Raw genomic sequence first — 21699 nt, forward strand, 5'->3', positions numbered from 1 at the left:
GTGGATTTTTTTTTTTTTTTTACTCGTAGTATTGGTATCCTGTCGAGACTGAGAGAATAATTTAAAATATAAGTTCAATTTTACTATTCATGATATAATTTATAATAGAATAAAACTTTACTGTAAATGCAGTTTATTTTGGCTTGGACATTATGATAGGACAAATAACTCTACAAAATGCGTGTTGTCTATATAAAAAAAGTTCTACATCGATTCTTATTAGATATTCATTTGTTTCTATCAATATTGTAATCGTTAAGCCACAAGAAAAGANCATTTGTTTCTATCAATATTGTAATCGTTAAGCCACAAGAAAAGACGAAACTAGACCTTTACATGTAAAAGTCTAGTTTAGCCAAGACCAAAAAAATTTAGGTTTGCACTTTTAGATATATTAATTTTTTTTTTTTTTAGTGATGATCTAGTGAAACTAAGAAGCTTAGTTTTTTTTTATTTAGGAATATTAAGGAGGCGGGATTAGTTAGCCACTCCCCCAATACTTTTTTTAAATAAAATTTTTCGCCTTATATTTTTATTATTATTTTCGCTCACATAAGAGGGCGTGGTAGATAAATCAGACGCCGTCTTAGTGTCGATTACAACACTAAGAATGTACAACTTCGCTATTTGATGGTTTCTGGATGGGTGACCATACGAAAATTTTAATAATGACACACACCTTACCCTTTTACTGGCTCTCTAAGCTGTATTAAGATTACGTCAGGTCGACAGCCGGTGTAAAAAATCTGTCAAATCATAAAACAAAACTAACCTCAAATAGTTGGGATAAAGACTATGGAGATGATGATTTTAGCTCATATAAAATGTTTATGTTATAGTTATTAAATAATTAATTAATTGTTAATTAATAGCATTAATTAAAAATTGACGTCTAATTTAGTTATTTTGTTATCATATAAATTAATCAGTAAATCAAGAAATGATAAATAAGTCACTTTTATTTGATGTGTTCTTATGAATCTATCTCTTGTAAAGTTTATTAAAGTACCTATTTAAAATTCAATTCACAATTTTTTAAATGCTTTTATACCATTTTACTTGTATTAACAAGTATAGTTGTAAATTTAAAATACAGGTTTTCATTGGAATAATTTAATATTGCGCAAAAAGTCTTTTCGAAATACCATTACTTTATAATCGATCATAAAAGACTATTAATCAGTGAATTAATTTTCAAAAGAAGGTTTTCTTTAGTTCATAAACTTTTATAAATAGAATTCCGTAGCCAATTGATGCCTTGTAATTATTTCTGTCATCAATACATAACTATGGGTTTTATGGAATTCATCAATGGCATTAAACATTTATTGAAACTTCAGTGAACCACTAAAATGCTGATAATCTTTTTACGAAAAATTACTTAGAACGTGGCATGAAAACCAAAAGGATTTTTCATATTTACAATGCCCATGAAAAATAAAACCTTTTGGTTTTCACACCGTGATAATACAAAAGTTATATTATTAAAATCTTCATATAAATATGGTGTATTTCATCAATTATTTTTAACAATAGAATAACATTTTAGAGCTCCTCTTATCGTTCGTTTGTCGATCAATTATCTCTGATAATCGACTGATTATTTAATGTCTAATAATTAATGAGACTTTGGTAACACCTAATATCTTATAAAAATGCTTTTATAGCTTAATATGATTTAATTTCAGGTTATAATAAAACAATTTATATTATCAAATAAAATCAAAAATATTATAATAGTGTACTTTGTGATTAACAATATTGAAGTATTTTATCATATCATTACATTGCATATTACGTAGCAGAATGTAATTTACTCTGTAATTATGACTAATTTCTTGAAAATTATGAAATAAACATTAATTTTATTTTTAAAAATACTTTCCTGAACTTTTAATAATTTTTTTAAAGAATAAATTTTAAACTAAAATATGTTAGTCATAAGTATTATATAATATTCAGTTCGTTAATTTGTTATACAAATAGTTTTCATAACTACGGTTTAAAAGACCTCACAATATTTGACATTTTTTTAAGCTAAATAAGTACACAAAATTAAGAAAAACCTAAAGAATAACGACATAATTTTAGTAAGTGTATATCGTTCATTGTACACAATATATAGAATACAATACGTTATAATTTGTCGCTCAAGGTTAGTGTCACAAATTTAATATTCTTTTATTTTGTTTTCATTACCAAAATAATTCCATTTAGTTAAAAACTTATTTATTTTTTATTTTTATATGTATTTACAAAATAATTAAAATATGTCTCCAACTGTACTCAATTAAACTCTTATTTTTATGGAATAAAATGTTTACGACGGTTCGTGTCTTCGGAATAACTTACTTGTTCTTGACAACTTGGGCTAAAACGAATGAATAAAATAAAAAAATGACGTATAAACAGTATTTTAGAGTTACACCCGCACTAAAGGCCGCCACTGACTTTGCATGGAGTTTTTTAAACAAATTATTAATTCAAGATAAAACGTCCATCTATTGCCAGTGAAAATGATAAGATAACTTTTTTATTTTTACTAAACGTATCAATAAATGATGTTTCCTGTTGTCAACGTTCAATATAGTAGGAATAATACTCGTGTAGCTCTGTATCAATCTAAAAATTTCAAACATTTCTAATCATTTTTTTCGAATGGGAGATTACAATCTTCTAACCCTTGTGGTTGCGTCACTGTATACATTTATCGTATAAGTTTTCAAAAAAATATTAAAAACGTTTTGATTAGCTTTTTTTTAAAATTTAATTTTCAGATGTCTTGACAATGATCCAAATGGCGGCAATATGAGACCCTTACCGCCGGGTCACGATGGAACCGATTACTGTAAAATTCGCAGAGACTATCGGAACCAAAACGGTGGCGGAGGAACGTTGTACCGTTCGACGGCAGCATTGCTGGAACCGCCACCGCAGTCAGAACGGTACCATGGCACCATCGAGGGCCACTACCGTGTTCACGACCTGGCGCTGGACCGATACGTGCCACCCCCGTCCCCCGAAAGGTATTCGGGCAGTAGTAACAGCAACCACACCTCAGCGGGTAGGTCGTATGGGCCATCCGACGACAGGTACACGTGTCACGGTCCGCCCAATCGCAGCAATTACTTACCAGTGTCGCAAAGCACGTCTGAAAGTTTCATGTCACCGCCGTCGCCGGTGGTCGAACGGTTCGACTACGCCGGACGTCACCACGATAGCTACGCCAAACGTAACGAATCCATTTATGCGAGGTGAGTTTACAAATAAATCTACGGAACTATTAAATTATTTGGTTAAATCTTTTTAGATACCAACCGACTGAACGTTTTGTTCCAATTGTTTCTCCTGACGATGGTTACGACGGCCACTACGACCGTTGTGACGACGTGTACGGGACTAGAAAAGACACGTCGGCGTATACGAGGGCGTCGTCCATCGTGGATGCGTTGCAGCCGTCTTCGGCCGCGTTGTCTAGGGCGTATGCGACAGCCACCATGAGGTCGTCTAACCGCTGCTGTACGGGTTCGGTGTACAGCAGCGGCATCGCGAGTGTCGGCTGTGGCTACCAATATGCCAACAGCCGGGCTCGATCGCCAAGAGACCTATCGCCGACCGGTCTGGTACAGCACCAGACCGGTCACATGTCTTCCTCCACAGGGTCCTCGCCGCCCAAGGGTCCGAACAGCAACAATTTGTGTCTACTCCAATACGATTCGCACACAGCCACGTTACCGCGTTGTGGTAGTGCTAATATTATTTGTTCCGGTCCGAGTCACTTTGACGCGTACGGCAATACCGCGCCAAGACGGATTTCGACTTCATGCATCAGGGAAAGCACTGCGCTGGCATGTTGTTCGTCAACCGCCTATCCTAGCCAAGCCGTTATGTCCAATGTAAAAAATTCTACAAACCTCAATCCACCAGCCTCAAATCATAATTATTTAAGCCATAACGCTCAGTGTTCAAGTACAGCTCAACCAAACAACAATCTAACGTGGTAAGTTATTTTTTTTAATTAAAAAATTAACATGACAAATTGTCTACTCGTACAGCACTGAGGGTACAGGGAAATTGTTCATATTATTATTATTTTCTACACATTTAATCAATTTTTTATGTAAAATATTTAATTTAACACGCTATTGGTAATAATATCTTAAAGAAAAATTTATCAAAGCAACAATAATTTTCGTTTATTATACAGGAGAAACGGTGGTAAGATTGCTAGTTATAAACTATTTTATTGGGAATTTAACTATTTGTACGACAACGACCTTTCCCAAATTTCGTCACCACTAATATTACAAGCTCATCGACTTGGATACTTTGTTCTCTCTCCGGAAATTAAGCAGAGACCTCCAAAACTATATATATTCAATTTATAACTAAATCTTTCGACGCTCCAAATAGAAACCCAAATGAAAACTAATTTAACCGACAAAACGTTTTTAAAATTATCGTTTAGTGTTACGACGATAGAAGTAAAATAAAAAACGGAAATTAAATATAAAGTTTATTTACTTGAGACATTTAAATGAATATATAACCATTTTAAAATCTATATTAATTTTGTTTAAGACTATAATTTTTATCAAAAACAATAATATAAATACAACCCACTAACTTCACGTCGAAATAAAATTATTTTTTAAATTTGTTTTGTAATATTTTAAATACGACTTGTGATACGACAAACATAATTTTCACTATAATCAACGTGCAATTAATAATTAATCTTATCAACAATTATATGTCATATTCATTAATTTATTCGTTGTCGCTATGAGATTAGTTAATCAACAATTATTATTTCAATAAATTGATTATTTTATTCATTATTTATACATCTTATATTATAATTATGATTATAATAATTATTATTCGATATCTTCACTTCATTTAGGGTAAATATATAAAAAATTTAATTAAATTTGAATACTGTAGGTATTTTTGCTCTCTTAGTTGTAATGTTTTTGTAGCACTAAGTTAGTGCCTGTACAGAATAAAAGGTTTTTGTTTTTGAAAATAATATTTATATTCCAATTTTTTGAAACTCGAAAATGTTAAAAAAAACATTCAAAAAATAATAATAGAACAGAGTACTTATAAAATAGTTATAATTAACATTTTCATGTAATCACGTGTTAATATAATAACGAAAAATAATTTTAGGTGTTCAGCAATATGTTAATTCGCATTAGTGGTACTTAATCATAAATTCACAGTTTAGTAGTTTTTTAATTTAATATTATCCTAACTTGGACATAGTTAGGTTTTCTATACACCCACAGAAAAAGGTTTATTTTAATACCACAGGATAAATGATAACAAGAGAATCTACAGATATTGTCTGTATCAGTAAGATAATTCATGATAACATAATTTGAGTGTGTAAAAATTATTACAGTTTAAATTTCATTAATGAATAAATCTAAGTTAGAGTTTATGAAAATGCGTATGCAAGTATCAAGCTGGATTTATACAAAAAAATTACATGTTATGTAATTTTTTTAATGATGCATTATATTATGTTTCATTTGAGCAATAGTAAGATCAGATAGTTCTACATTCAAGTATTTGGAGTTTTATGAATTATTCAACGTTTTTCATTCTATGTTTTTATTATATTGTTAATTTTGTTTTTAATTAAATGTAATTTTTGCTCTCATATTTATGATAAAAATCATTATTCAAAAAATAATTGGTAGATTAGATACAGATAAATGGGAATATTTTTATTGATAAACTTATATTTGAAGACTTATTTTCAATAATAATTGAAACTAATGTGAGAGAGATAAAATTATAAAAAGATGATTTATCACGATAATAAATAATGAAAATTTGTCTACATTATTTAGGTTAATTACTTATAAAAATGTTTGTGCAGACTCCATAACTGGCTTCAAATTTTTTTCATCACATCTAATCTTTTATTATTATTAATCAGTAACCATGTATTAATTAAACAATTAAATAATTATAAAAACAGAAAAATAATTTTTGTTTTTTAAATTTCTAATATAGTTTATTTTGATGTTAAACTCACTAAAACTATTAAAAAATTACTTATAAAAATAATATTTAATTTTTAAGCTATATATATAATAACACTTCCTGAGTATTTGTTATGTAAAAAACAAAAAAATATATATTTTTGAATTTCTCAAAATATAATCTATTTATTGGTTGCAATTTTATAATTATGGGATTAATCTAAAAATATTTATATATTGGAAAATTAAAAAAAAACTATTTCTAGTTTTTTATAATGATTTATTTGTTTGATTAATACTTGTCTCACAAACTTGATTTTATAAAAAAAAATCTGAAGCCAGATTTAGAATCAGCATGAAAATATCATACACAATTAACCTAAATATTGAAGACAACAAAATGGGTGTTGACCTATGATATTTATTATGAATTCTTATTTCAGGAAAACTGGATACAATAAAGGTTTGGCCAATCAAGTTCAAACAAATTCTAGATCACCTCCACTCTCTATAACATCAAGTCCTGGATCCATTCAGTCATCTAGCAGGTAAAATTTGTGTTCTATTTCTGGTTAATTTTCTTTTTTTCAAATTAAGTATACTTTGTAGTTCAAGTAGTGGAGTTCATTCAGCACCACCTAATATGGAGTTAAACCCTGATCGAAAACATGAACCTCCATCAAGAACTATGTCAGCACCTGTACCAAGTATACCACATCAATCATCTTCCACTGAGGTTACAACTGATAATTCAGAAGAAACTGCTAGTACTTGTACAGTACCAGCAAATAGTGGTTCAGATCAACCTAATAGCCCACCAGGAGAGACTGTGCAACAACCAACACTTGTTCATCATCAAACTTCATTACCTATATTATCTTCTGAAATTTTTAACAAGCCACATACATTTCATAAGTCTATTTCTAGGACTGATGCCATTAAAAAGTAATTATTTCATTTGATATTATTTGATATATCAGTGTACTTTTTTTACTCCTATGATTTATAATAATAATTAATTATCAATTATTAGTTAAAAATAGGTAGAATTTTAAACTTTTTTTTGTTGGATTTTCTATCATAATATTACTTGAAAAGACAATTTAAAATACTAAATGACACATTTTTTTATTTATTTTAAAACCATGTTTTTTAATAAAGTATTTATTTGTATGAATAATTTTGTTTCNATTATTTGAAAAGACAACTTAAAATACTAAATGACACATTTTTTTATTTATTTTAAAACCATGTTTTTAATCAGATTTGTCAAAAGAGAAACAGCAATGTTTTTTGGATTAGATGAGGAATATGAAGAGATTGAAAAACTAAAATGGTTAGATAGAAGAAAACGTCTTGCAACTAGGAAATATGGTGAATTAAAACCAGAATTTGCCTCTTCTATACATGATACTCCTATTGCTCAAGTTTCTCAAGTATTTATTTTAATTTATAATCAGGCTTTGAATTATATGCATTTATAATTTTTTTTTGAGCCACTTTTAAGGGTATAAAACTTATACAACTTTATCATAGGATTATATAATAACAGAAATATTTATGGTTTTAGGAAGAGATTAACCCTTTAATCCTCCCAAAATTATAACATCTGAAAAAATATATTACTAAGTTTTCAAGTCAATTAATAAAAATTTGTACTGGTTAATGAAGTGTTTGGATTAACTTAACAAAATATATAAATGCATATGATTAATTGTCCTATTAATAATATACATATATAAATCATAAAATTTGATGATAAAAATTAATTGAATTAATAGCCTGATGTTTTACAATCAAGTCGTGATATTGACGAAAGGGATAGCAGTGCTATTCGTGTTCAGCCTTTAGGCAGAAAACCATCAGTTGCCAAATTAACTTTAGATGGATTATCATATGCAATTTCAGTAATAACAGTTGTTTTGATAATATTTTATTTGATAGAAATTTTATTTTTATTTTTTTCTCTAGAAAACTTTGAGTCGTAAAAAAAAGAAAACTGTATCAATATCAGGTGAATGGTCTAGAAGTTATCCATCATCTGTCACACATGAAACTTCTTCATTAGATTCACCATTGGTTGATGATGTTAGTTCAATTAAAAAGATAGTTAATAATGTATATTAATTTCTTCTTTTTTATTGTAAGGTGTTTTTTGATCGCATATCATTAGAAAATAATGATCAAGGGGTGGATCAAGAAGTTGTGGATTCTGGTAGCAACTATGAACCTTCTAGTAGACATTATTATAACAAACAAAATCAGAATTTTGGGAGATATTCTAACTGGCAGAGAAATCCATCTCAAAGAATAGAAGATGATCATATGCCTAATATTGGCATGGGAAGAATTTGGGGTAGGGTATTAGATCGTGCATTTGATAATTCTGACAGACGTCAATATGGAATGGGTGTAATAGGAAGATTGTTCAGGTATACAATTAACTATTTTTATGCTTAATATAAATAACTTTTTTAAATAACTATAAAAAAAACTGGTGAGTTATGAATTAATGAAATGTTCATTTTATAGACGATCTTTTAATAAAAAAGTTATGAACAGACGAGATGTAAAACAACAACTAGATGATTTAGAAGACCATAGACCATTTTTCACTTATTGGGTAACAGTGGTTCAAATTTTGGTGCTATTTCTTTCAATATTTTCTTATGGATTGGGTTCTTTTGGAATTGGCCTTAGTCATCAGTCTGGAGCTGTAATTATACATTTAAATTATATTAAATTTCATTAACAAATAAAATTAAAAAAGAATATTATTATTACTTATTGATCAATTTAACTAATTATTTATTTCTATTTTACACAGGTTATGGTAACTAGTTTGTCTGTACAAATAATTGAATACATAGAGCCATCTAATTTTTGGATTGGTCCTAGAGCTGTAAGTTATAATAAAGTTCTTAAATTATATTATTACTTTATTACTTAAACTTTGATTTTGGTATATTCAGGCTGATTTAATACACTTAGGTGCTAAATTTGCACCTTGTATGAGGAAAGACAAAAATATAACAGATGAAATAGAAAAATGGCGTAAAAAAGAGAGAGAAACTGCGTGTTGTATAAGAAATGACGATTCAGGTTGTATTCAAGCATCAAAAGAACAATGCACAGTAAGATATTCCTTATTATTTATACTTTATGTAATTGAGTTATATGGCTCAATTATATTATGAGGAAATTTAAATTCAGAAAAATTTTAAAAAATTAAAAAGCTTAATTTAGAATATTTATTAAAAGTTAGGTAAATTAATAATTTTTATTTTCATGTAATATATCAAAACATAAAATTTAGTAATTAAAGTTTTTCCTTTGTTCAGTACAATAAATTTAAAGACTTCTTTCTAGTTATTTTTCATAAAAATCATTTTAAGAATTAACAAAAAATATATATAGTGTTCAGTAAGTAAGGAAACGTGTATCTATTGTTCTCATTGTTTTTAACAATTGACCTATTTCCTAATTTACTGAATACCCTGTATATTTATATATTATATACATTATTCTCTCTTATTAATTCTTACTTATTATTAGTAGTAAAAAGTATTTTAAAATGAAAAAAGTGTATTTACTGAAAAACATTTAATTCATAATTGATTTACTTCTAAATATATAAAGTTTTATTCTTACCGAGTGTTTGTCTGTTTTTACTGTTTCTTATACCATCTCATAAACGATTAATGGATTGGAGTACTGGTGGTGTTAGAGGTGTTGGAATTGATGATAAACCTCCATCGGTAAGACACTAAAGATTTTGTGATAACTTTTTTTTTATTTTTTGCCTTTTTAAATTAGTAGTAAACTTTTTTAGCTTCAATGCGAAGCTGAGAAGGTATTGTAGTAAATAGCTGAGGAAGTATTAAATAACGTCGATTTTAGTATAATATAAGTTTCACAACAGTAGTAAGCAATTTTTGAATTCTTGAGCATATTAATAATGGTAAGATAAAGAATATATAAAGGGAAACATGAAAAGTATAGGGGGATTGACATTTTGACAAAGAAACGTTGAACTACTAGTCAGGATTAATTTTGTGTTACATTTTTATATTACATTTTGACTTTGTGTTTTTATTTTTCATAAATAAAATAATTATTTAAAAATCTACTTGAGAGTAAATACTTTATATCCATCATGCTATTAAAAATTGTATGTGTGCAGCAAGAGTCGAGGTTGGACTACTAGTCCTTTAGTTGATCATAACAATTAGTGTGCTTGCTGGCTAGTTTTTGGGCTTAACCATTCTTTAGTAGTTATAGTGAAAAGGTAACTGTGCTGGTGGCTGACAAGGAGCCGCCCTTCAGTCTGCTACTTTTGAGCTAGACCGTCTAGTTTAGATGGGTCTAAACTCTACCTCTTTAGTAGTTCACTAATTGGAGGGATTGGGGCTGACCAGTGTATCCAACTGGAGGACTCGAGAAAAGCTAAAAACGATGAACTTAAAAAAGTATTAATTAATTTGTGTATGACTTTTTTTGTCTTTGTCGGGATACTACTGATGTACGACAGTATTCATTTTATTATGTCTGTTGTTTTTTTTTTAAACTGCTATAACTTTTTAAAAATGAACAAATCATTTCAACAAACCTATCATTTGATATATTTTTGTAAACATTTGACCCTTTACCTACCCTGTTCAAAATGGCAACTTTTCCAAAAAAATTAACTTTTGAAAATGTTCTGGAAATACTGACACTTTTATATATATCTTAAATTAAAGCTTATGTAATATACTTTAAAAAAAAAATTGAACTTTAGTTTCTCTTTGTGGTGAAAATGACTGCTGTATTCAAAAATATGCTATTATTGTGTTAAAATTCTAAGTTTTGTTTTTTATTTTAAAATACCTTACGAGGAGACTACGCTGATTTTCATAAATATTATACATATCTAATTAACATAGCATAGAAAGTTAAATTTCTTTAAATTTCTTTGCTTCTTTTAAGTCAAAAAAAAAAAATAATTTTAAAATTTGAATTAGCTTAAATTGCCATTTTTTCGGTCAACGAATGCAACATATGGTTGCCTATTCGGTAACACTTGTGTCTTTTGCGCTTGGAGTACGTGGTTCAAATCTGCTAGTGCAAGTAAATTTTTACATTTTTTTCTTAATTATTTTTGAATTAGAAAGAAATGTTCAGCTCATTTGATTTTAATCTCATTAAAATTCAATAACTTCAATAAATTTTAAGGACCTCATCACTATAGTCTTCCCTTGTGAGAAGAGCATTATACATATTATAATTATTTTACATATGGTGTTTTTTTGTGACTATCATTTATTTTCTCAGCTCTCATTTGACCATATGATAAATATGCAAAAAAATTATTGAGCCTTTCTAAAAAATTTACTGTAAATAGTAATTATAAAATTTCCCATTGCATATTAATCTTAACAATAACATTTTTTTAATTCTCATAAAATGTTCTATTTAATGATGTCAATTTCAAACTTGCAATTTTAGGTAACAAATACAACTTTTTTTATCATAAATTTTCAAAAATATACTATGAAGGACCAAAAAATTAGTTAAAAATGATATTTTGCATTGATTATTTTTATAATTAACATATAATTATAATTATATTTATAATTTATAATTAATTAACATATTACAATCAAACATATTAAACTTAAAATCAGTAATGATTTGAAAACAAATTTTTTTTTGTTTTAATAATTTTTTTATATGTAAATACTCATTTTTTACTAATTAGTAATAATATCAAGACTTAAAAATAATAAAAAAGTCTAATTACAGATTTGAAAACAGTGTGAAAAGTTGAAAAAGAAAAGTGTATTTTTGCTTCTGATGAAAGTTCCTAGTAGTCCAGTGTATTTATTCATAAGTAACACAATTTTTTTTTTTAAAGTATTGCATTAAGCCCTTTAAATTTTTATACTCATTAAAAGTAAAGAAATATTCAACTACTTTATTATTTTTATAATTTCTCCGTATAAATTACAATATTAAATTATTGATAATTAATTTCATACTAAATTTAACTACTATAATTAGTATTTATTCATATATTATATTTTTAAATCAAAAACCACTAATAAGGATACAATTAAGGAAATGGGAATTTTTGTTGCTTTTGTAATTAACCACCAATTTCTTAGAATTAAACACTATCTACAGATTTGTACCGAAGCGTTTTTTATGATAGTGATTTTAATCACTGTCAGATATCCATGTCTATACTGTGATACTGTTTTTTTTTTTTAATTTGATGAAATTGAAACTTGGACTAATAAAAAAAATGTGTTAATTTTAGTGTATATTGATTAAAACTCAATAATTTTTTTTAGATTTAGTACATGAAGTAGTAATTTAGAATTTGATAGTCTAAAACTATTATACATTTGGTTTGTTAAGTTTTACTTATATTTTAGTTACTTTGACATTTATTTATCATTATTATATTATTTAGAGAATTTTAATTTATGTTGTATATTAAATCTTAAATTTATTTGGAAATTACTTGTTAAAATTATTTTTTTTTTCAATTTTTAATATACAATGTTATTAATTTATTCAGACATCAATATCTAAGTGGAAAAAATGGTCTGAAATTGAAGCTGGGCCTGGTGGAAGAATATCAGGTTCTGTATGTGGATTAGATCCTAAGTATGTAATTTTTTATTAAAAATTAATTTGACTTTTGTACATTATACTCATATTTTATATATATGAAAAATGAACAGGTATTGCGAAGCTCCAGCATCTGTTGCGCCTTATGAATGGCCAGATGATATTACTAAATGGCCAATATGTCGTAAAATGAGTGGTCGTGGTAGTGCTAGACATAGTTGGGGAAGTTCTGTTATAAGTCAAAAACTCACATCTGCTGAGCATATGATATGTGAGGTTATAGGTCATCCATGTTGTATTGGTATTCATGGCACGTGTCATATAACTACAAGAGAATATTGTGATTTTGTTCACGGTTATTTTCATGATGATGCCTCTCTTTGTTCTCAAGTATAATAAACATTATTAATCTATGTAGTTTATTATTTATTAATTATGTTATATAATTTTTAAATAGGTGTCATGCTTAAATGATGTCTGTGGACTTATTCCATTTTTTTCCCCAGAAATTCCTGATCAATTTTATAGATTATGGATATCCCTTTTCATACATGCTGGGTGAGTAAAATAAACATTTGGAATAACATTAGATTATATAATCTGTCTAAATTTATTAAGTGTAAATAATAATCATTCTTTAAGTTAAAAGTATTTGTAATCTTATACTTACCTTATGTTTATTGTTTATTTAATAAAGTAGAAATCTGCACTTGTCAATAATTGCTTTCAATTCTACGAAATTTCTTTACAATTTTTTGCTATTATTATTCCAAGTATATTTTGCTATCTTTTATTTAATAAGTTCATAATATCAATTTAGTGATAATATATTAATATAATATTTTTCACTATCAAAGTACAACACAAACATTTCATACTCTATCTATTTGTTTCAGAATTTTACATTTGGCAACANTCTATCTATTTGTTTCAGAATTTTACATTTGGCAACAACTATTGTCATTCAATATTTTTTAATGAGGGATTTAGAAAAATTGACTGGCTCTTTAAGGATAGCATTAATATACTTAGGTTCTGGAGTTGCTGGTAATCTAGGTAGTGCAATATTTGTTCCATATAGAGCTGATGTAAGTTGATAATTAACACTTAAAATAATTGTATTGCTTTTAAATATATTTTATTCACCATGGATTTTTTTATTGCAGGTGGGTCCAGCTGGTTCACAGTTTGGTCTTTTAGCATGTCTTATTGTAGAAGTTATTAACTGTTGGCCTATGTTAAAAAGGCCCGAGCAGGCTCTTTCAAAACTATTAGCTATCACATTCTTACTTTTCCTGCTCGGGCTGTTACCTTGGGTAGACAATTTTGCCCATTTATTTGGATTTATATTTGGATTCCTCCTGTCATATGCATTACTGCCATTTGTTTCATTTGGTCCATATGATCGACAAAAGAAAATTTTTCTTATTTGGGTGTGTTTATTATCAGCATTGTTTTTATTCATTTTACTTTTGTTATTGTTCTATCTTATACCAATGTATGAATGTGGATGGTGTAGTTACTTTAACTGTATACCTATTACTAAAGACTTTTGTGCGAATCAAAATATTAACTTTAAAAAAGATGATTATATGGTATGACAAATGTGGTGGCGACGGTATAAGACCGCGCATACATTAGTGACTAAAAATGTGACTAATAAAAGGTTTGTGACTTTAGCAACCTCTTGTGGAATACTTGAGGTAATTAATAAATTTTTTGTTTTATATTATTTGCAAAATAAATAAGTTTCAAAAAAAAACTTTTTATGTTTAGAATACATGATTTTGAAATATAATATTGTCTGTTTTTTCTTATTAAGAGTATGATTGTGAAATACTGTACTATACTATTATAATTAAAATTAACAATGGTGTCGACTGAAATTTATTAGTACTAAGTATCAATAAGGATTAGTATCTAACTAATTGTGTTATTTATTATTACTAATAAATTACTTGTTACTAATTCAAATATAATATGAATTTAACTGTAATAAATAACTATCTTATTAAATTTGACACTTTGTAAATTAAGTTATTACCATATTTTTTTTTTTTACTTTCATTAATTGTAAAACCATTTTAACTTTTTACTTAAGTGGTATGAAAAATGTAATACATTTATGACTAGCAATATGTAATATTAATAGCTTCTATTTTTAAAGAAAATTACATATTTCATTTAATTATAATATATATTAAAATTAAAACCATATTAATTTATACAATGAAATAATGAGATTAAATAACAACAAAATAAATTATGCTTTTGGAAGTATTAATATTTTGAGTAATTATTTTGTTTATATTATTGAAAGCTGTTACTTATAATCTTATATCAAATTCAGCCATAAGTCAAATAAAAAAGTAATGAATTAGAGAAATTTTGTTGGTATCCTAGATCAAAAATACCATTTCTTTAATTATAAAACAAATAGTGTTCTTTTAATGAACAATTAAATTTTTAATAATGTCATTTATAAACCCTAAATACATTTCTTTCTGCAATAGACATTGAACCTTAATTTAAAATTAAGGTTCAAAAATATATGATGAATAATGCAAAATTTGAGTTGTTCAGTTGTATAGTATTTAATAATTGTTTATTTTACTAATAACAGTTAATTTTAAAAATGGCAAAGCAAAATATTAATTATGAACATATATATATTTTACTAGTGGACGGTCATATATATATATATATATATATGTGTGTGTGTGAATTTCAATAATTGTTTATTTTACTAATAACAGTTAATTTTAAAAATGGCAAAGCAAAATATTAATTATGAACAATATATATATATATATTTTACTAGTGGACGGTCATATATATATATGTGTGTGAATGTTATTATTGTTATAATAATGTTTCAAATTATAAAATTAATTTTTATCTTATTCTAATGCTTTTAATTATGAAACTAAGTTATATTTCTATTGCAGTGTATATGGGCCAAATAATTATTTTGTATTATGCTTTTCAGAATAAAAGAAATGAAACTTTATTAAATGTACTATTGTCGATTTTTGATAGTTTTGATTTGTTACTTTTAGAGTATAGAGTATTATTTAAACACTAAAATCACCATTTCTACATACAAATATTATACAAGCTGATTAAAATAATAATACATACTTATTTTTCTTAAATAAATTCTGTATTAATATTGCATCAACACCTACATAAATTCTAAAGATTAATTGACATACGATAATTAATAAAGCTATATTAATATATTTATACCTATATTCTATTTAAAATTATTCGAACCTAATTTATCATTTATTTGAATATGTAAAAATAATTATTATATCTAAAATTCTCTAAATAATATTTAATATATTGATAAAAACGATGAAAAATATAATTTGTGCTATTATAGAATTTTAATTTTAAGTGTCATTCGATGTGTATTAATGATAAGTATATATTTTAAAATTGTATGCAAATTTTGTAAATAATTTTGTAATATAAAAAAATCTCCTGTATTATAATATATATTCTACATCGACCAAAATAAAGTGGTGTATTATATAATATATGTTACTATTAATAATTATTTATTTATATTTAGACTATTATACACATCTAAGTTTGTTCACTAGTATCAATTGTACTTTCCATGTTATTATGATAGCATAGAAATTTCCAATAAACACCTAGAGCTGCCAATGATACTCCCGTGAGATGTGTGTCACAATCAAATCTGAGAAAAAAACATAAAATATTTATAAGACTAACCAAATTAATAAATAAGTCTCAAAGAAGACTTTATTTAACTTTAATAATTATAATTATTTTATCATAAAGTTCACGATATTTTTTTTATATTAAAAATGTATAGAATCTTACATGAGATTTCAATATACAACACTAAAAAAAATTATTTCGCATGAGTAATTTGATTTGAAACAAAAATTTCATATCAAATCTAAAAATTCTTAAAATTATAATTTTGAACCCAACCTCAAACTATACGTTTTGAAATATTTTCATTAATATCCAGTGGAAACACTATGGATATCAAAATATAAATATATCACATTTTATATTTTTTGTGGAGTACATTAAATACAATAAAACATTATACAAATTAATATTACTGTTTTTCTATCGCATTTTGAAAACATCCTTGTTGATTCTGCAAAGACAATATGAATGATAACCATTCTGGTCGTATAAAATCTATCATGTTCTCCATTCCACAGACAGCAACTAAATTATGAATTGGTTTGTTAAACATATAATTATTTGTTATTACTAATTAAATTATTTATTGAATGCGATATGAGGACGGCTAATGTGAGCGTAGATGATGTGAGAGATCGTGTCAAGTGGAAGTTTAGGATAGGGTGGCCGACCCCAAGTAGTTGGAATTAAGGCAAAGAAAAAGAAGAAGTTATTTCTAATTAAATTGTTAGTTAATTTTTTGATTAATTAAAGTATTGAATTAACAAAGTTTAGGAGAATTTAGAAATTATTGTATTTTACTATTAAGGTGACTGCAAAATAAAATTGTTTGTCAAACTAGTCATGAGAATTTTTTGGATAAAAAAGATCTATAACATGTGCATTCAATCCCTTGTATATCAAATATTTTTATACCTTGGGTCAGAAGAGCCTACATACCGCCCAATAAAACAAAAAAAAATTATATTTTTAAATAATTACTCACAAAAACTAAGTATGTTGCTAAAATTATCTTAGTTACGCATTAAAAAAAAATTAAATGTTATTAAAGGAAACCTAAATCGCGTTGCTAACATACTTAAGAATTATATAGTAGTTGTCATTTAAAAATAGAGAAAAAAGAATTTACAAAAATTAATTTTTGTAGATAGGCTTTTCATAACCTAAGATACAAATTTTTATTTAGAGTTAATAACCATTTGTGAAATTTTAATCATGCACGCGAAAACATTTTAAAGAAAAATCACCATAATGGTTTTTTTAATCAAATAATTACTTTGTTCAATAAATAAATCTCTGTAATCATAAAGAATGTTTGGGCTGTTAATCATGTATTCGGCTTCATTGACCATAGTATTACACTTGTCTTGTATAAATCCATCCAATATAATTTGAATATTGTGCTTTAGACACTTCATCTGAAAAATTAGTTATGTGCTTTCTAATATAATTATTAGGTTATATTATATTATTTTTATTAAAGCCAAACCTTCTTTAAAATATGAATGTATAATACTTGATGAGTAAGTGCGTAACCCAGAAAATTATCTTCAAGTTCACTTCGGATACATTTTGTAGAAGGCCGGCAGTCAGTAAGTAACTCTAATATGCATGTATCAGAGACATTTTGAAAAAACAAATCTTCACTAGCCATTGATTTCATGTCAAAATCACTTATTGGTATTACATGGGTTTTCCAAATAAATTTTCTAAACGAAGTCCACAAATTGTTATCAAGAATTCTTTTAGCTAAAAAAATTATAGTCCTCATAAAATTATAATATTATTTACGTTGTAATAATTTCATAATGAATTTGTTCTAATTTCCATTTTTAAAAGATCAACAACTTGATGATATCCAAAACTTAAACATTCATTATATAATAAATATTAGATAGATACAGTAATAATATTGTATCTATTTATTTATTTATGTATTGTTTGTTGCATATGCAACAGGTTGTAAAAAATGCTAATAAAAAAAATTGATCAACGATATATTTAGAACTCAGAGAAGACTTAAAACGCAATAATTAATGTTACTGTATTGTTAAAAGATACATGAAATTTTCTAATAAATACTTTTATTGTCAAGTAATTTTAAAAATTCAAATATTTTCAGTGTTAATTTACTACTTTTTTTTTTATTAATTTAAATTGTTTAACGATTTATATAACTATAAAAATATCGCTCATTAAATTTTCATCGATGACCTTTTACTGTATATTATAAAATATGCTGATTTTTTTTTGTCAATACTTATTTTTGAGACTGTTATATTTGCTTTAAAAAATCTATCGTTTAGTTTGTTAGCCATTTTACTGATAGCATAAGAACGATTAAGTAAATTGAATGATTTTCTATTCATCTTGAAGTTTTTAGCGCAAGATAACATCTGTCCTAAAAAAGATAATTTTTTTTTAATTAAGTGTAAATGCATCATAAAATAAACTAGCCACAGTTTAAATAAAATTTTTGCAATTATACTACTATTATTTATTATATCCTACAGTTAATATATTTTGATTATATGATGACTTGAATTCAATAACGGGCTAAGTGCCTTGGTTAATAATATTATAGGTAAAAACATCCGCTAGATAGTGTGTGTAGTATGTGCTGGGATTTTGTGGTGAAATAACGTGCTAAGTGACACTAAATATATAATTTATATTTTTGATCATGTTAATGTTATTTCCCATGCTGATAACACGACCCGTCCTATAATAAAAATAATTATTTTAGTTATCAATATATGTTGGTTGTTGAAACGGAATAGGTATTCTTATTTGATGGGTTTGATGATTATTACTCCGGTCAAAAAGAAGGCGTCACGGAAAGTATGATGATCCGAAGGACAGCAGAAGGCAAGTTACCGTATGTTTTTCTATTCCAGATGGAACGGCAACATCATACAGGTCTGTAAAAAATTATTTATGGAAGTTTTTGGGATTACTAAACGCAGAGTTGAGACTCTAGTGTTAAAAAAAAAAGGGGGAGAGGGTGTATATACTGAAACACGTGGTAATACGCAGAATAGAAGCAAGTTTACTGATGCAGATAAAAACCTTATTATAGAGCATGTGAACTCTTTTCCGAGAGATGAAAGTCATTACGGGAGAAAAAAAAAACAAAAAAAAAACAAAAAAAAAATATTTAAGCCAATATTTAATATCAGTAGACTATTTCGTTCGTTTAAAGATAAATTCTCTGACTCTCCTGTTACCTACAGGTTTTTCTTTGAATCGTTTAAACAAAAATGCCCAAATATTTCATTCCATAAATCAACGTACAGATACTTGCAGTAAATGTGATTTGTTATCAGCAGAAGTAGCGGCAAAACCGCGTGATAAACATACCAAAAATTTGTTAAAACTTCATCACAAAAAATCTGAAAAAGCAAGGCAACAAATGAAACAAGACATGGCTTTGTCTCAGCTCCCTACCAGTGATATTTGCATGTTTTCAATGGATTTAGAACAGGTCTTATCTTTACCTTTATTAACGCATAGTCAAATGTTTTACTTGCGTCAGTTATCCTGTTACAATTTAGGTGTACATTTTGGTGACACTAACAGAGGGCACATGTTCTTATGGCACGAAGGTATGAGTGGCCGTGGAGGAAATGAAATCGCTTCATGTGTTTTTGAAGCATTGAATTCTAATCAAACAGTGAAACGTAAACTAACTATGTGGTCTGATAACTGTGTGGGCCAAAATAAAAACAAAATGCTATTATTTCTATGGATATATTTAACACTCACGTATAAATTTGACGAAATTAATCATAAGTACTTAGTGTCTGGGCATTCCTTTCTATCCTGTGACAGAGATTTCGCCCAAATTGAAAAACGTAAAAAGGTGGAAAAGTGTGAAGTTCCAATGGACTTGGTAAAATTCATTGTTCACGCCAAACCAAATAACCCGTTTATTGTCACTTTATTAGAACCCAATAATTTCTATGATTTCAAAAAAGCAGCAGACATGTACTTATATACTGGAAAACTTCAAATTTCAAAATGTTCTTGGCTCAAAATAACAAAAGACAAGCCCGGTGTGGTGCAAACAAAGACTACCTTCAGTGAACTTGAATCTTGGAGCGCGTGCAAAATCATCAAGAAAGGTGTGAAAGTTAACACAATAAAAGAGATGGATTTACCGTCCTTGGTATGTGAAAATAAAATATCAGTCGAAAAAAAAAAATCTTCAACAAATGCTACCATTTCTAAAAGAAGAAAATAAAGAATTTTTCGAAAAATTAATTAAGTAAATGAAGCTATTTTTTTTTCTCTGCGTTTTTTATTATTTGTAAAAACTTAAGTCTAATATTACCAAAATATCTGTATTTAAGATCTATTAAATTTGTAAAAAAATAAAAAAAATTCTTTGGCACTTGGCACGTTTTTACCGATATATACTGCTGTGACTTAACACGTTTTATCATTTTTTTAGTATAAGATTTTTTAAAACTTATATTTTGCATGAATAGTGTTAAGTATAAGTTATTAAAGGGTATTACATTTTTATTGACATTTATTTTTACAATTTTCCTCTGGTTTCAAAAAAATTGTGAATAGTTCAATATCAACTTTTTGGCACTTAGCCCGTTATTGAATTCAAGTCCTCATATAATAATAATGTATTAATAATGATTTAAAGAAAGACGTGCTAAAGAATTAAGAATGAATAGGAATAGTTTAAAAATATCATTTCGTTATAAAATGTACCTTTCATGATAGATACTCCCAGCATTAAACTCGTGTCCAGGTTGTTTACGTCAGTGTTAAGATAATATGATATCGTAGATTCTATTGCATCGAATATTTTGTCCTCCCAATCTTGAGGTGTAATTATGTTTTCTACAAAAAATCCGTTTACTGTGAAAATTATTAAAAAGAAACTCAAAAAATAAAAAGACGACATTTTTTCATTCGATTGAAACAGATAATAAAAAAAATTTTCACATTCACTAGTCTTTTATGTAAATGAAAAAGGTTAGATTGAAATAAATGTTTATCACAAGGGTTTTGATGGGACGGTATTATGTAATAACCTTCAAGGGTTTTCATTTTGTTCAGATTTATTAGTAGATCGAAAGCCAAAGGGTAGGATTAGAATATGTCTTCATGTTTTATGCGGTTGGAAATACCTCTATTTTCCAATTAAGATGTTGACAGTGAAAAATTATGTCTTGAAATCTTAAATCTTTAAAATGTTTGGAATAGATTTACGATTGGCTCTATTTTTTGGGATAATAATAGATATTTTCACTTCCAACAATTGTTTAAGCAATATAATCACCAACGTATTTAATAATATATTGTCTAATTAAATACATTAATGTCTAGTTATCAGGGGTAAAATACCAAAAAAAAAAAAATGAAT

At 26.8% G+C, this 21699-nt stretch overlaps 3 protein-coding genes across 7 annotated transcripts in view; 2 read left to right on the forward strand and 1 right to left on the reverse strand.

Moving 5' to 3' along the window:
* The window catches only part of LOC126905454 (inactive rhomboid protein 2-like), a 60731-nt gene extending 46316 nt beyond the window's left edge, over window positions 1-14415 (forward strand). For 2 of the 4 annotated variants that reach the window (XM_050685151.1, XM_050685150.1), the window contains exons 5-19: window positions 6443-6547; window positions 6609-6944; window positions 7264-7435; window positions 7781-7906; window positions 7971-8087; window positions 8148-8431; window positions 8532-8715; window positions 8827-8901; window positions 8972-9133; window positions 9674-9757; window positions 12565-12653; window positions 12731-13007; window positions 13075-13175; window positions 13552-13705; window positions 13784-14415. In XM_050685151.1, the coding sequence (XP_050541108.1) occupies window positions 6443-6547; window positions 6609-6944; window positions 7264-7435; window positions 7781-7906; window positions 7971-8087; window positions 8148-8431; window positions 8532-8715; window positions 8827-8901; window positions 8972-9133; window positions 9674-9757; window positions 12565-12653; window positions 12731-13007; window positions 13075-13175; window positions 13552-13705; window positions 13784-14218 (2701 nt within the window). In that variant the 3' untranslated portion in view covers window positions 14219-14415. Of the gene's footprint in view, window positions 1-2777; window positions 3255-3310; window positions 4001-6442; window positions 6548-6608; window positions 6945-7263; window positions 7436-7780; window positions 7907-7970; window positions 8088-8147; window positions 8432-8531; window positions 8716-8826; window positions 8902-8971; window positions 9134-9673; window positions 9758-12564; window positions 12654-12730; window positions 13008-13074; window positions 13176-13551; window positions 13706-13783 lie in introns of all 4 variants that reach the window. The other 2 variants (XM_050685149.1, XM_050685153.1) reach the window with 2 other exon arrangements.
* The window catches only part of LOC126905458 (UPF0764 protein C16orf89 homolog), a 31518-nt gene extending 10274 nt beyond the window's left edge, over window positions 1-21244 (reverse strand). The window contains exons 1-6 of one of the 2 annotated variants that reach the window (XM_050685170.1): window positions 21042-21244; window positions 18574-18714; window positions 17803-18062; window positions 17590-17731; window positions 16727-16838; window positions 16013-16329 (exon numbers count right to left, since the gene is read on the reverse strand). In XM_050685170.1, coding sequence (XP_050541127.1) covers window positions 16212-16329; window positions 16727-16838; window positions 17590-17731; window positions 17803-18062; window positions 18574-18714; window positions 21042-21237 — 969 coding nt within the window. In that variant the 5' untranslated portion in view covers window positions 21238-21244 and the 3' untranslated portion in view covers window positions 16013-16211. Of the gene's footprint in view, window positions 1-16012; window positions 16330-16726; window positions 16839-17589; window positions 17732-17802; window positions 18063-18573; window positions 18715-21041 lie in introns of those variants that run through there. The other variant, XM_050685171.1, reaches the window with a different exon arrangement.
* On the forward strand, window positions 19450-20595 carry LOC126905462 (uncharacterized). The gene is made up of 2 exons (XM_050685179.1): window positions 19450-19797; window positions 19868-20595. Exon 2 carries the CDS (start codon window positions 19900-19902, stop codon window positions 20554-20556), a length of 657 nt encoding a protein of 218 aa, XP_050541136.1. The 5' UTR covers window positions 19450-19797; window positions 19868-19899; the 3' UTR covers window positions 20557-20595.
* Window positions 21245-21699: the final 455 nt, after the last annotated feature.

This window comes from Daktulosphaira vitifoliae, unplaced genomic scaffold (genome assembly GCF_025091365.1).
Source record: "Daktulosphaira vitifoliae isolate Bord-2020 unplaced genomic scaffold, ASM2509136v1 Scaffold_4, whole genome shotgun sequence".
Taxonomy (NCBI): Eukaryota; Metazoa; Arthropoda; class Insecta; order Hemiptera; family Phylloxeridae; genus Daktulosphaira; species Daktulosphaira vitifoliae.

Coding starts and splice junctions, on each gene's coding strand:
- LOC126905462 (XM_050685179.1), top strand. CDS start 19,900: ATGTTCTTATGGCACGAAGGTATGAGTGGCCGTGGAGGAAATGAAATC.